The sequence below is a fragment of the Alosa pseudoharengus genome, unplaced genomic scaffold, assembly GCF_046254945.1.
Source record: "Alosa pseudoharengus isolate Yale_2024_CS ecotype anadromous, Long Island Sound unplaced genomic scaffold, YU_APseudo_1.1 YU_APseudo_1.1_scf_2, whole genome shotgun sequence".
Classification (NCBI taxonomy): Eukaryota; Metazoa; Chordata; class Actinopteri; order Clupeiformes; family Clupeidae; genus Alosa; species Alosa pseudoharengus.
The window spans coordinates 14,076,260-14,091,836 of NW_027468663.1; the positions used below are offsets into that span (position 1 = coordinate 14,076,260).

Genomic DNA, 15,577 nt, shown 5'->3' on the forward strand with positions numbered 1-15,577 from the left:
CACGGCATTTTTGTCATTGAGATAGTGCATTCAAATTTGATTGGTTAGTAGGTAGTTCTGTGAAGGCGTGGTTATCTTTGAATTCTTCGATCTGATTTGCTGGTAGAATAACAACAGAGCCGCAGGCTCTGCCCCATGATTACGGCAAATTTGATCTTTTTCGTCGAAGTGTAACGTTAGCAAAAAGTTTAGGGAAATGAGGAAAGAGCGGTACAATAAATCGCAATTGACATAAGCGACTTTTTAATGATATTATTTTAATATGGATTAATTTGTCCGTAAAATGAAACTAGTTGCCTGTAGAATTTATGATATCGAAGCACACCCTGGGAAGCTCCGGAAAGTAGAAAGTTAACGTTAACGGCTGGTAAGTAACATTAGTAATTGCCATTTAACGCCAGCTAACTGCGAACGACGTTAGGTTAGCATATGTTGAAAAGAAACCAAAAGACAAGGTTCATTTGGAAATCATCTTCTTTGTCACCGAGGAAGCAGCAGCGGCATGTGATCGCTATTCGCCTTCTTTTTAAAACTGTTAGCAGCTATAGCATACATTTCCTATGGAATCCCATAGGAAAGCTTGGAGATATCCACAATCTTTCGTTGCATATCACATCAAATATATCTATCATATTAACGTTAAGTTAGCAGCTAAATGAAGTTAAGCTTAACTGAAGTCACATATAGCAAGTTGTCAATAACACGTAACTCATTAATCACTTTTTATTGAGTTCAAATGTTTCATGTGTTAATTAATAGTCTAGTCTTTTCTTTCAAAGCACAGTATTTTTTACGATTGATAAATTCTCTTTGAATTCAGTCCATAAAATCAATTAATCGCTTGCATTTTTAAAGCGTTGGCATTGTAACATACTTGTATTCGCCATGGTTTTAGACCAGAAATCCCTTTTAATGGTTGCCTTTATCTAGGCTAGGTAAGTAGGCAGTCTTCATTCTGAAGTAGCTGCTAGTTGTTTGCCTGACATCAATCATATTTTCTGAACACTGACGTTTGACAGCCTTCATCAGAGTTAACATTACTCTACGTAAACATCATTTCTCCAGCCTAATTTATGTATTATTTCCTTTCAGGACTAAGAGAACAAAACGCATTATTACTACAGGTTAGTAGCATATAATCTATTCTTTGGCATTATGGATATCCGGTTTTTGCTTGCATGGGGCATTGCTTTGGGTCCTTCTTCCTTGTATTGTGAAAGTCTGTTGACAAACACTATTGAGTCAGTAACGTTAGAGTAGACTTCAGCCACACCTACTATTGAGAGCCTTTTGGGTTGTTAGTGAATTCTCCTAATGGGCCTTTACTTTTTTCAGTGTGTATGATTTTCTCTTGTGGCTTTGTTAATAGGAGACCTCCCTTAAAAGCAGCTACCACAAGTTCAGAGTGGGTATATCATTCTCCTATACTCCTACACTAAAGTATTGAAAGCCTTTCTCAAAGAATTTTTCTTGTTATCTGTAGCCCTTTTGTGAGATGGTTGGTCCTTTTGTCAAAAAAGCAGCTCATCATGATTTATACCATATGCATGAACCAAAATAGAAAAAAAAGCAAGGTCATGATTTATTATTTTCTTCATTGATGTGTTGCGCTCTTGGCAGTTGATGGCTTTTGAATAGCTTTGTTCAGTCGGTTAGTCATCAATTCCAATTTGGGTGCCATCTTGTCTGGACAAATGAGCTCATTGGATTCAGTTGAGTGATTGTGTTCCCAGCAAAACTACCTTAGCCAGTCTGCAAGTCTCCTTTGTAACACTATTTTCATTTCCCCTGTTGTTGGTTCACTGGGTGTGTGCTTACTCACCTGTGCCTCAGTCAACCTAAATAAACAGTGTCACGTTTGCTCGTGCTTTGTGTAGTGTTGGAAACGGATAACCCGTTTGGAAGACAGGACACCGGTATTGCCAGTCCAGTGAAGACTAGAAGTCTAGATAAATGCATACTTGCATGGCTTTCCAAATCATGCTGTGTTGTGCTTTTTTTTACTTTCAAATATCTGACATTTTATATGCAGTCATCACATGGAATCCGTTTCCAACAGCCCTCTTGTGTCATGAGTGGTTCAAATTATATGAATTGGGGTTTCTCTAGCACTACCTGAAGTGTAGAGGTTCAAGTTTCAGCTATAGGCCTAGGACTCCATGTGGAGTTCATTATGAACCATGACGTGATTGGATGAGCTGCGTTTCTCTGAATTTCCAAGATGCTAAAGCCTTCAGCCAGCAGGACTGCATTGGGTCTTAAGCATATGGATTAGGAAGCATATGACTCATCAGGCTAATCATTTCAATGTCAAGCCATTTCAACTGTGTTTATAGAACACTAAGACTGATTCAGCATTGTGAGACTACTCTTTGCAGTGTTTGTTGACTTCATATAAAACTTTAATGGCATATTGCAGTGGGTTCAAACAAATTTTAGACAATTTTAAGATCTTTGTATAAGGAGCCCAATGCACCGTAGGCAAGAACTGGTTTCATTTTGCCCTTTGGTCTTTGTTCAACTGTCTTTATTTTTTGGATGAAGTTTCTCTTTGGGTTAAAATGAAAGGCTTTCCCAAGCTTTACAGTTAAGTAGCCTTGCCATTTTTGTGCTTCACTTGCTCCTAATTGCATCACTTGCTCTCATTTTTAGAGAGCAGAACAATAGTTGCTTTTATACATCCCACAATTAGGTCATTAGCAATGGTTATATGGTGGAAACATTGAAATGTGGCAAACAAGCTAATGCACTTTCACTCCATCACTTTCACTTGCCATCTCTTGCTGGAGTCATCTCATGCCTAGATACACAGTCTGGATTCTGACACACACACACACACACACACACACACACACACACACAGCTGCCTGCATTCACTCTGCTTGTTCACGCTGCTTGGTGGGTGTTGCCATGGCGTTATGCGCTCAGACTGAGGCTTCAAACACAGCATCTTGTGTTCCCTTTACAGAGAGCCGCAGAAGAGGGAATAAAAAGCACTAAACGCACAAGAGCGCTTAAGCCACAGGAGTGTGAAGAACCAGTACTCTTTTAGTGAACACGACGGCCTGGGCTCCCCATCTCAGCTGTAGCACTGTCGAAGGACACATTAAACCCTGTCTCCTACTCCCGACTGCAAAAGTAAACCAATGTCACTTCATCTGGACCACCCAGCAGGTCTTTTTTTGTATGTCTTTTCCCCCTTTGCCCTCCCTTTGGCAAATGTCTGACCAACTTTTCGGATCTTCTTCGGGATATCAGCTTTTATTATGCCCTTCAATGGATGCCAATGGCTCTCTGGTTAGCATGCGAAGTGAGGACCAGTCCTCCCATGTCCGCTACAGGTAGGCATGCATACTTTGTTATGCTTTTTTGTTCTCATGGGTTTTGTGTTTTAAGAGTTTTAAGAGATGTGGTCAAATGAAACGAATGGGATAGTTTCCTTGCTCATACTATTTTGACACCTCTATATGGGGATTCCAAACGTGGTAATACTTTGGCTCCCTGAAGTGATGTCCATTAAAACTTTTTTTTTTTTTAAAGTCAGCTGTTCTTGTTCACCATGGTTACGGTGAAGTGTTGTGATTTCGTGGGGCTCTGTGCAGTTGCTGAGATGAGGCTGCACCTGGTGCTCCTCTGTAGGGCTACTCCGAGGAGTCCCTCTCTCTGCTCACTTCATTTTTAATGTCCCACTCAAATATTTATGATTATTTCCCTTTGTTTTTTTGTTTTTTGTTCGGCATTCTAATGCAAACATCTGCCCCTCGAGTCACCTTAATTAGGCTTGATTATTTAAGTGTGGACTCACAATTGGATTCTGATTCAAAGGGTGTCAATACGGTATGATATTTATTCAATACATTATTGATGTGCTTCTCACTCACAAAACACATCCTCTGTGATGTGTTTTTGGTATTGTAATGCAGATAATTGGGATGATCATACACCTTTTGGTAGGCCTTTCATAACATTGTTTTGATGTCACACCAATGACACACCAATGTAAATTTGGCTGCTGTGAGAGAAGTGGACCTTGCATACAAAACGATGTAAGAAAAAGAAAAACAATGTAAACCGTTATGTAGCAAGTTTTGTAGCAACTGAATTGAAGGACATTTACAAACACATGCAATCATCACAAGGTTGTTTTTTCTCCTCTGTGACCTGAGAATTGTAGACAAAAACAAATGTTTAGAGGCAAAATCCATTCATTGTCCTGTAAGGCACCTCTTAGTGAGTGTGTCTAATCCCCAGTACCCACAAAGAGAGGGGGTAGAAGAGGGGGAAGATAATGGGAGAGAGAGAGAGAGAGCATGAGGGAGAGAGAGAAGTAATCGTAGGTGACTGGCTAGGGGAAAGGGTCATCTTAGATTATCCCCCGAAACGCTGACGGCTCAGTTCTCCCCAATCCCTCTCCTGCCCTCTCAACAACAACAACGATGCCGCCTCTAAAGGTCAACTCCGTTCTAAAACTTCAATTAGCAGACGGCAGATCCTGAATTTATTCGTTTCAAGCATTGTTTTGTAAAATATATACATAAGCTTCAAGTTCAGTTGAAGTGAGTGGTAAGGCTGGCCGCTGATACTTGGTTGTCTTAGAGTCAGATGCCGCCACAGGGCTAAAGTATGTCTATGTACGAGTGCAGTCGTGCTGGACTGCCATCTGAGTGGAAGCCGCCCCCGCCATCTCCAGGGAGACCTCTGCAGACCAAAGGTGCCGTGGTCCCAAAGGCCCCGACACACTTTAGATGCCGCGCAGGTTCCCAGAGTGCTTCTGTAGTTGTGTCGAGCCAGATGACATCAGGTAGGGTCCTCCTAGCACTGGTCATTAGCCCAGCGAAGTAGGCAAAGGAAACCCTGTTGTTTCTCTGTGTTGTCTCTGTCATGACTTGATATGGAACAAGTAGCCCAAGCAATTTGCTTATTGATCTAATTGCAAAATGCCTTATTCTCCAACAAGCTTAATCCTCATAAAAGCCTGAAGCTGATTAGCTGCGTTGTAGTATCTCTGTGTCTTCTGTCTGTTGAAAGAGTGTCCATGTATTTATTGTAGTGTCCTTATTAACCTAAGGAACATTAATATACTGTAGAGTCTGCAGCCGGTTGCCTCAGCAGCTCAGGTTTCTCATTGTCCTCCTCAGTTCTCACTGTCCTGCTTATGAGAAACCTCATTTGACTCATCTCTGAGATGTATAGTGCTGGCTTTGTGTTGCTCTTGTCACATATGTCACAATGGGGTTAATTCTGTGTACAGTAAACCATGTTTCAGATAATTAAAATGGTCGGTCGACTGGCTATTGCCTCTGGAAGCTCAATTCCAAATGTACTGCCCTACCAGTCAGTACACAGGTGTCTGACAACTGGTTTTATTGCATTCTTTAATTCATTTTGATCCAAATAAAATAGATAAACCGTCTAGTTGTTCCTACTTGCCGTCAAAGCTGTTTACTATGTAGTTTGTGCTGCAGGGTTGGAAATTTGAATATAAATTTAAGAACCGTTTTTAAAACACAATAGGCCTATCTCCTTTCAGCTAGTTTGTTAATGCCTGATTAAGAAAACAAATAGTCCTGGACAATGAAGCCTGCTAATAGTTAATGTGTTTAGGCTCAACAGATCAAGGCTAGATTGGATTGACCGCACACCAAGGACTTACAGCCTGTTTTATTGCACAAAAGAGTTGTGCATGAACATATATGATAAATATCACATCAGATTGCATAGAGGGTACAATTAACCTATTCTTTTTTATTTCAGAAATACATTCCACAAATCTATATGACTTGACCACATACCACATTGTTTTAGATGTGCTGAGCTAGTGGTTAGGATGCTGTAGTTAGGAATTCAGCCTCCTTGGCCTCAGACATTGTGCTGGCTAGCTGTTATGAAGGAGGCGAGGCATCAGGCAAGGGAACGCTCCGTTTGGGCTCCTCAGGAAGGCTAGCCTTGTCATTTGGGTCAGCCTTGTGGTCTACAGGAAGCACACTAGGCTAGAGAAAGAAAAAATAGTCTACGGCAGCAAGTGCTGCATTGGCCCATACTATGATTAGGAGGCAGTGTTTTCTAAACTTTCTCTTTTGACTGCGGTTCAAGGCACAGAAGTTACAGGAAGAAGAAGTGCCACTCCATGTGGTTTTGTTGTGGGAGTAGTCTTCTCAAGACATGGTTAGCACGCAAACTTGACAAATGACCCTAAGTTGGTAGAGCAGCTGAGCTTCTCTGATGTTCCAGGCAGACTTCTAAATCTAAATCCACTATATGCGTGCATTCATGCAACCAGTGCCATAAATATGGAGAGAAGGCGAGATCTTGAAATAATGATCCATGTTTTTACTGTTATAAATATGTAATTTGCCTGTCTATAATTGAATGTAGAGGAGCTTCTCATTAAACTGCAATGTAACTGTAACTCATGTAAAAGTATGAGTTGTGAAATTGTTGTTGTGTGACCACTGATGGTCATATAACCAGCCGGATAAAACATTATTCCAGTCTTCCATTATTCAAGTCTTACAATGTGATTAAAGGTGCACTTCTCTTGACAAATTAGGAACCTACAGGGCTGCTTAACTCCATGTAATCTCCTGTAGGAGTTCCTTAAACACTCCCTCCAGGCCTAACATTCTTAACAGTAAAGGAAGGAATTGTACAGCGCTGAAGCCACATATCTAGGCCCCACCCTATCTTCAAGGGGCAAGGTTCAAAGCGTTAAGTCCTATGTTGCAGTAGTGTACAACTACGGGGAATGTGGACTGTATGTGTGGGTGGAAATTATTACAGCAGTAATTGCATTTAATGTTTTTTTGTTGTTTTAAACGCCTCCTCAAGGCGGAGTTTGAAAGAGGACAGAGTAAAGAGGCTGAAAGTGCAGGGAAATTAAATGCTGTTGTGAACTGCTAAGTTTAAGCCTCTTTTGCTTTCATTTCCGATGTGCCTTTAGTCCACAGCGCACAAGAAGCGGTTGCCAGACTGTGAACCTTTCTCACATCATTGCCTATGTTGTGGGCAAGCAGTTAGAACAGGACTTTCTTGGGTTTGACGTGCGATGTTTTGGTGTTAGTCCATGAGTTGGAGTTGACGTGGCTCCGTCTCTTGTGTCTGTGTCCTCTGCTGTCCAGGATGGAGGCCTCCTGCCTAGAGCTGGCCCTGGAGGGGGAGCGCCTCTGCAAGCTGGGCGACTACCAGGCCGGGGTCTCTTTCTTCGAGGCGGCCATCCAGGTGGGCACGGAGGACCTGCAGGTGCTCAGCGCAGTCTACAGCCAGCTGGGCAATGCCTACTTCCACCTGCACGACTTCACCAAGGCGCTGGAGTTCCACCACCACGACCTCACCCTAACCAGGTCAGCGACCCTTCTGACAGTATTTTTTTTTTGACACTGCTAGTGCTAACCCTATGGTTATTTGGAAATGGGCTTGGCTTTCTCTCAAACATAAATCATTTGTAATTTATTTGTCCTTGTGGAAATGTATCACTTCACATGAAATATGACAGAAAAAAACCCTTCAGTTGCTCTTGACACAAGAATGAACACACTAAAATACACACGTGCAATGAATCAGTTGATGAAATGAACTAACACTGAGAAGGAACACATTACTGTGAATTTCTGTAAATATGAACAGATGTTCTGGCCGAGAATGGCTTGGTTCTCGACCAAGCGTCTGGAAATGAACTCTGTTGTGTACTCCTCAGGACCATTGGGGATCAGCTTGGCGAAGCTAAAGCCAGTGGGAACCTTGGGAACACTTTGAAGGCGCTGGGTCGCTTTGATGAAGCTATTGTTTGTTGTCAAAGGCACTTGGATATAGCCCAGGACCTGAACGATAAGGTGGGGAATTCCTGTTTTTTATCTGGGAAATGTATGGAATGTTGAGAGGGATTTACTAACTGTTGAAATAAATGGGGATTCATAGCTTATTACAAAAATATTAGATAGTACGTACCCTTTTGGATAACTCCTGCTTCCTGTACGTTTTAAATGCTATTTATTTTTATAGACTATCTTGTGCTCTCTATGTAGCATCTAAAATTTCAACATGGTTTGTCAATTAGCCAATCATCAAACTTCCAGAAGTTCCACAGGCAACCCTGTCAGCCACTTATTGTGTCTGTATATTGCACACTGAGGGACATGGTTGGATTCCATTGCTGGCTAAAAGTGGTATCCATTTCCTTTCAGGAGTTGAGACAGGTTATTTTCAGACCAAAGGCTTCCTGGTGTTCCGTCTGATAGGTGTGGTCCACCCAATGTTTTTGTTTTCCCTAAGAGTGTTTTTCTTGCTTTTCTCGGCAGGTCGGCAAGGCGAGAGCACTTTATAACTTTGGGAATGTGTACCATGCCAAGGGTAAGAGTATCTGCTGGAGCGGGGCAGACCCAGGAGATTTCCCAGAGGAGGTCATGACAGCACTAAGAAGAGCCGCAGATTACTATGAGTGAGCCCTGGGGGTGTGTGTGTGTGTGTGTGTGTGTTTACATGTATGCATGTGTGTGTAGTAGGCCATACATGTAGGTGTCGGGTGGATGAGTTAAACAAGAATTACAATGTGTGTGTTTATGCAAAGTGGGCCTTATCAATGCATTTCAAAATGCAGGCCTGCATGTGTAAACCTGAGCTTTGTGTTTGTGTTGCTTGTGATGTTTTAATGGTGCAGGGGGAACCTGGCTATTGTGAAGGAGCTTGGAGACCAGGCAGCCCAAGGCCGGACCTATGGTAACCTGGGTAACACGCACTACCTGTTGGGAAACTTCCGGGGAGCAGTGGCGTTCCATGAGCAGGTGTGCATTTAATGCCTTTTAAAACATATGATGATGATCAACCATTAGATATACCGTTATGAACACCTTATTGATAAATTAAATAACAATAAATGTATCCCTGCAAACAATGCAGCTGTTAGTCTGAGAGATTTCAATTTAAAATAAAAGTCCGAACAAGGCAATCTGTGCTCCCAAAAGGCACCATTTGAGACTCCAGTGGTTCATTGTCGGGTAGATTTTAACAGGAGTGCTGTTTGTGCTCTGCCCTTATTTCTGCCCAGCGGCTGCTCATAGCAAAGGAGTTTGGTGACCGGGCAGCGCAGAGACGAGCCTGCTGCAACCTGGGCAACGCTTTTATCTTCCTGGGGGAATTTGAAATGGCAGCAGAACACTACAAGTGAGCCAGACATTCATTCATCACCCAGTAATGAGGTTTTCTGCTCCCGGCCGCCGGGCTGAGAAAACAAACGCTCCTCTTCGCTCGGCTCTTGCTTTTTAAAAGTCACCTTCAGGGGCTGGCAAACTGGCAAACAGTTATTTTTTGCTTTCTTAAAAAAAAAAAACCTAGAACTTTTTTTTTTCCAACAAACTTCACCAGTGATTTGTATAGAGACACCAGTCCAGATATAGCGGTTACTTATTATTTAGATTGCTGTGTAGTAGCGTAAATATAGGTCTATAGGTGTGGCGCTGAAAAGTGATTTCCTCATAACGCTACGGCCTGTTAAGTTGATTTGAATTGCATCCCTCTTCAGAGGGACAAAAACACACAGAGAAGGGAAACCGTGTCAGTGTAATTAAAAGGGTGGTATTATGAACACAATAGTCCTGGAGTCAAGTCATACACAAATGGGTTCGTAGCACTGACAAAAGGGTATGAGACAGGATTATAAAGTGTAAAGTCACTCTGTCTGAGGGTGTGTGTTTTACATGTACTGTATGTGTGTGTGTGATTAGGAAGGCGCTGCATTTGGCTCGGCAGCTGAAGGACCGGGCAGTGGAGGCTCAGGCCTGCTACAGCCTGGGAAACACCTACACCCTCCTGCACGACTACGAGAGGGCCATTGACTACCACCTCAAACACCTCATCATTGCACAGGACCTCAACGACAGGTAATGTATACACACACACACACACACACACACACACACACACACACACACACACACACACACACACACACACACACACACACACACACACACACAAAAGACACACACACACACCACTCCATGCATGTCTTGCCACATATTTTAACGTTATACCAATATGGCTGTGCTGTTTGTGCTTGGGAAATTAATGAGGTGTGTGTTTGTTCCCTGTAGGATCGGAGAAGGCCGGGCCTGTTGGAGTTTAGGGAATGCACACACAGCCTTGGGAAACCACGACCAAGCCATGCACTTTGCAGAGAAACATCTAGAAATCTGCAAAGAGGTATTGGCCATTTTCCACATGTACAATTCCTTCTGTGGCTGTGCTGTTGTTCATAAACGCTCTGATCTGATGCATGTGGTCACAGACTTCACCTTACATTATGATTTTCAAACACTGTGAGTGTGTTTGCGTGTCCCTGATTGACCTGCTGTGTGGTTTGTGGTCACTCTAGACCGGGGACCGCACCGGAGAGCTGACGGCCCGCATGAACGTGTCCGACCTGCAAATGGTGCTGGGTCTGAGTTACAGCACCAACAACTCTGTCCTGTCAGAGAAAGAGATCGACTACAACCGAGCAGGTAACCCACAGGTCATACCGCTTACCAGCAGAGACTGATTTCTATGCCATCTAACCATAAAAAAAACGTAGTATTCGGCATTGCTGACTTCTGTTGAACACAAAAAGACCCCAATTGTTTCATTGTGTGGTGTACATAGGAAGATCATCCTCTTGTTAGCGTTTAGATTGGCTGTTTTTCTAATTGGAAGTCGCGACACCGGATGCTAGTAAAGCAACGTGCTGTGATTGTATCTGCAGTTGGACATGGGCATGAAATTAGTTTAAAGTGGCATGAAAAAGGGCATGAAAAAGCATTAAATGAGATTTGCTGATACCTGCAGAAACCCTGTTGAATACAGTCAGGCCGTGTTCAGGGGGTCCACAAGACATTTGTCTGTTCTCTATTTCTTTGATTTTCTTTCTGTATCCATGGCAGTTAGACCAGAATCAAAATATCTGACTATAGTTCAGACTAATTCATATTCCAAACACAACACTAATAATTCTTTTTTTATATTATTTTGCCACATACTGTATCATGGAGATTGACTATTGCCATCCAGCCTGATTATGATGCTGATTATGATCCTGCTGTATTATGGCACTACAAGTGTAATAATGTTTGGTTACTAATACTAAAGCAAGCTCTGGCAACAAGTTAGGTAGGTTTGGTGAGTCAGGTTATTTTGTATTTGTCAGAGCTAAGAGGCTAATTTCATATTCAGTCTGAAGTACCTAGTTAATTTTTAGGGGCCTTGATTCAGTAGTCTATGTGTTTTCTTTTAGGGGCACGGCCAAGAATGAGCAGGCGCCACAGCATGGAGAACCTGGAGCTGATGAAACTAACTCCCGACAAGATCAATGTAAGCGCTGTCAAACCGTTTTATGATATTTTCTAACATATTTATTATTTATTAGTTGTAGCAACTGCTTCATTTATATGCAAGATTACTTACCTGTGTTTAAACGTCAATGTGTACTATCTCCTCATACAACAGTCGCAGTTAGTTGTAATCAGATTCTTGTCATTTCTTTACCTTTTAGCGTGTGATGGTCCATGACTTGCGTACTTCTCGTACACAGGGACAGAAATGGGCCAGTGACATCCTGACCAAGCCAGCCAAGCCCAGCCTGGGCAAGTCCTCGTCCAGACTCTTCTTTGTGAACCGCTTCAGGGGGAAGAAACACAAGAGTGGCTCCACCAAAGTCCTGCAGGACAGCAGCAACACTCAGGACACCACGCAGGGCCCCGGGCCTCAGAAGGTGACCTCACCAAGGCCTGATCTATTTCATCCTTAGATTAAAGATTTTATTATGATTATTTATTTAGATTAAGGTTTTTATACGTCTGTTTTGTTACCCTCTCCTCCCCTAAGGTTAATATTCAGATTATCTGTCAGATTGAATATTTATTGCTCTAGGAAAGTCGTGATGCAGTAGGTAGCCAGTTTGACACAAGGCCAGTCAATGTTAATAAGTCTCTTGTTAAAGTCTGTTGATTGTGCCCATCCATCAATTTAAAAGTTAAACTATGTGGACTGCCCTCTGGACTGGATTGAGCCAATCACAAGCTTCTCAAACACCTCCGTCCTATCAAACCAAATTATTAACCAAGTTCCAGTCGTTCTGTGCCGCTCTGCTTACATCATGTGTTCACGACGGCTTGTCTTGTTTTTCAGAGGGCGAGTGTGGACACACTGGGAGACGAGAGCTTCTTTGACCTGCTCAGCCGTTTCCAGAGCAACCGCATGGATGACCAGCGCTGCGCCATTCTGGACAGGAAGAGCAGCGCGTCTGCACCGTCCAGTCCCTCACGGACACCGCCCACCGGCATGAAGAAATGTGAGCTCTCTCTCTCTCTCTCTCTCTCTTGGTTTGAAATGAACGGCCTCTTCTCCTCTGTGATCTGGTCCACACATACATCATATGGAAGCATTTCAGGAAAGAGCAGCTTGGGAGGCCAGTCCAGAGTTATTAATCAGCTGCTGTCTTTAGATCCCTTCAGTAGAAAGACAAGTCGTTAATAGTTAGCTAATAGCCCCTTTGTGGTTTGGCTTGAACGAATATTGTTAAATCTCCACGTACTCTTGAATTTGCAGGACCATAAGCCCAACTTTGATGTAAGGAGCATGGTTTTGGTTTGACTGAAATTGCAACTGTAGTTTACTGCGACAATAATAGATGAACATTTCTCTGCAGCGTTCTCGGAGGCGTCCCCTGGCCAGGAGCCGTTCTTCAGCCTGGTGGCGAGCACTCAGGGCCGTCGGCTTGACGACCAGCGCGCGGGAACGGGCGGCAGCCTGCCAGGCCTGCGGCTGACGCAGCACAGGAGCCAAGCCGTGCTCAACCAGCTGATGGCCAGCGCCGACAACAACGAACCCGACGACCAGTTCTTCGACATGCTGGTCAAGTGCCAGGTAAAGTGTGACCTTTTAAATCAAGGAGAAAACCTCTCAGGGTGCAGATCTCATTTTGTTTGTTGCCTTGTATTGATTTTCTAAGCAGATTTATTATGTGTTATTTATACAGGATTCAGCAGGTCCAGAACAGATTCACAACCATTTAATACACAACCAGATAATTTAATTTATAGAAGTTTTTAGGGAAAACGGTCATGCCTGATTGATTAAAATATGTCAAAATTTTACATCTGTATAGTATTAAACAATGCCATCACCTTAGTCCAGGCATACTTAAATAGTGTTCTGGCCAAAAGTAAATCCACTCTGCTTTTCATGATGGAGGTCTTTGCTTTTCCTTTTTCCAATTGTTTCTGTATATCAGGAGACCTTGTCAGAGATTATGCATGATGCATCGGTGTAATAGTAGGCTTTCGGTAGACACCTTTGAAATATCTGCAAATTGCTCCATTGGCGTCTCCTTTGTCCAGCAAACATAGCGTGTTTTGGGGGAAAAACCCATATAGACCGGTTCCCCCCTCCCTGACAACCGTCTGAAGATGGTTCCATTCGTGTTGCGTCTGCTGCAACAATTAGCTTCCACTATAATCAATGAAAGTTGCTACACCAGACGTGATAGCGGCGCGTACATTCGAAAAAAAATAGACCAGCCTTCTAAAATGTGTTTTACGTGTCGCGAATGGAACGCTTCAGTTACGTGCCCGGTGTAACTTCACTATCACTGTTTACAACCATTTCCCAGTTCGCTATACTGTATACTTATAAACGTTATTTAGGTGTGTTCAAAATGTCTTGGTGCTGCATTGCTCATCCCCGGTGCCTCTCCTCTCTCTGTCCTCTCCCTGCCCAGGGTTCTCGTTTGGATGACCAGCGGTGTGCCCCCCCACCTCCCCCCTGCAAAGGCCCCACGGTGCCCGACGAGGACTTCTTCAGCCTCATCATGCGCTCCCAGGCCAAGCGCATGGACGAGCAGCGGGTCACTCTGCCCGCCAGCGCCAGCTGCCACCAGCTGTAGTGTCCGCCCTCACCCCAGCCACCATCACAGCTCGGCACATCACAAACTGCTCATGTACTGCAGCGCATGCGCGTCCATACAGGGCATGCGCATAGATGGCGCAGAGACCGTCAAAGAGTTTGGGGGTCAGTTATATTTCAGCGCTAGAAGATTTCCAGGAAATTAACTGGACGTGGAATGGGAAAAAGGCTGTTTTTGTCAAAACGGCACAATTTTCCTAAACTCAGGTTCCATCTTCTGACCAGATTTCTGAACAAATAGTACTGCACTGTAAGAGTGTTTGGAAAAATTGGTCTGTCAGATTTTATGTTTTTATTTTTACATTCACTGCATAGTATTCCAATTTATCCCTTAGTGTATCTAAGTGTTTAGATACTTGACTGCAGTTTTGTGTATTTTTATTTTGGCTGATTTCATTTTTGTTTTTCTTCCTTTCATCCTATAAGTGTACACTGCCACTTCATTTCTCTTTTAAGGTTTTTAATTCCCACCAGATTTCATTGTAGAGTTTAGAAAGGTACAGTTCTCTATAATTATATTTTTTTAATTGTCCATATGTGTGTAAGTAGTGTGTGCATGAGAAAATTCTGTTATGTGTTTGGTAAAACAATGAACTCCTTAATGTATAGCACCCTGATATCCTTTTGTACTTAACATTTTGAAGCACACAGGGAATAAAACCTCATTTGTGTACAACTCTGGTGTGGTTTTAAATGTGATGTGAGATATGCCTTACAGAGTACATACATGTTTTATTGGTTTATGCAACACTTTTTCTTACCAACTTCACATATTAAGTAAACTGCTACAGATCTTTCTTTTCCTGTAGTTATCATATATATATATTACATTACATTGTCCGGTGATTCATTTGAACCCATGAGTCTAGAGCCGTAGATATACAGCGCTGCATGAGTCCTATACGTACACACCCAGGGTGTCGAGCTGCCAACGGAAGCCATTGATTTTCTACGAGAGCCAGTGTCTCTCTGCAGCAAGAAGTTACAAAGCTGTTGGTGTCGTGTTTTGAGCGTCAGGAGCGTCAAACAGAAAGTTCAAGCTTGGTCAACTTTATGGTAAGAATCAATTAAATGAACATGGTGTCTGAAATGGGGTTTTTTATATGCTGAATAACTTTACATGATTAAGTTATGGATAGTAGTTGCCAGATGTTGACAATGACCATCATTCAAATGTTACTTCTTGATGAAGTAATTCTTAACATGAAATGAAGTTAATTTATGTAGGGATACAGTTATTTTAAAAATGTTAAACATTCCAGCTGGTGTGTGGGTTCAAGCATCGAAAGCAGGGCACATTTTGCAGCTCTAGTCAAGATCTTGGTGTGTAAGCACAGTTAGAGGCAGGCTTGTATGTTTGCCTCATGGGGGTGTTGATAGTATCTTAGTGCTTAATTGGCAGTGCTTTGGCACAGTGGTTCTCAAAGTGGGGTCCGGGGACCCCAACCCCTTTGCTTTAAATTATAAACTTGAGGTTTGTCATTTTAAACATTCATATCTACAGATGATGCCCCTTTTCACTCATAAAAAAGCAAATTGTGTCTATTTGTTCCCACCCACATCAACATTTAACTTGAAAAACTTCAATAAGGTCATGACGAACCATTCCTACTGCTGCTTAGCTTGGCTTATTTGTCAGGCAGCTAGC

General features: G+C 42.7%; 1 protein-coding gene across 4 annotated transcripts; it reads left to right on the plus strand.

The window, feature by feature from the left end:
* Positions 1–134: 134 nt before the first annotated feature.
* On the plus strand, positions 135–14,605 carry gpsm2 (G protein signaling modulator 2). 4 transcript variants are annotated; one of them, XM_076293838.1, is made up of 17 exons: positions 135–367; positions 1,093–1,124; positions 1,370–1,405; positions 2,969–3,341; positions 7,119–7,340; positions 7,694–7,829; positions 8,295–8,434; positions 8,654–8,777; positions 9,041–9,156; positions 9,717–9,872; positions 10,086–10,194; positions 10,367–10,493; positions 11,261–11,337; positions 11,519–11,737; positions 12,154–12,316; positions 12,674–12,891; positions 13,745–14,605. In XM_076293838.1, exons 4-17 carry the CDS (start codon positions 3,187–3,189, stop codon positions 13,907–13,909), a joined length of 2,127 nt encoding a protein of 708 aa, XP_076149953.1. In that variant the 5' UTR covers positions 135–367; positions 1,093–1,124; positions 1,370–1,405; positions 2,969–3,186; the 3' UTR covers positions 13,910–14,605. The 4 variants fall into 4 exon arrangements, with proteins under 4 accessions (XP_076149953.1, XP_076149951.1, XP_076149955.1 ...); XM_076293836.1 differs by lacking the exon at positions 1,370–1,405; XM_076293839.1 differs by lacking the exon at positions 1,370–1,405 and having other exon boundaries at positions 137–367; positions 11,558–11,737.
* Positions 14,606–15,577: the final 972 nt, after the last annotated feature.

Excerpts from the sequence above, each read along its gene's own strand:
- gpsm2 (XM_076293838.1), top strand. The coding sequence starts at position 3,187 with ATGTCTTTTCCCCCTTTGCCCTCCCTTTGGCAAATGTCTGACCAACTT. Across the intron at positions 10,494-11,260 it reads GATCGACTACAACCGAGCAG|GGGCACGGCCAAGAATGAGC; the intron begins GTAACCCACAGG and ends GTTTTCTTTTAG. Across the intron at positions 12,892-13,744 it reads ACATGCTGGTCAAGTGCCAG|GGTTCTCGTTTGGATGACCA; the intron begins GTAAAGTGTGAC and ends CTCCCTGCCCAG.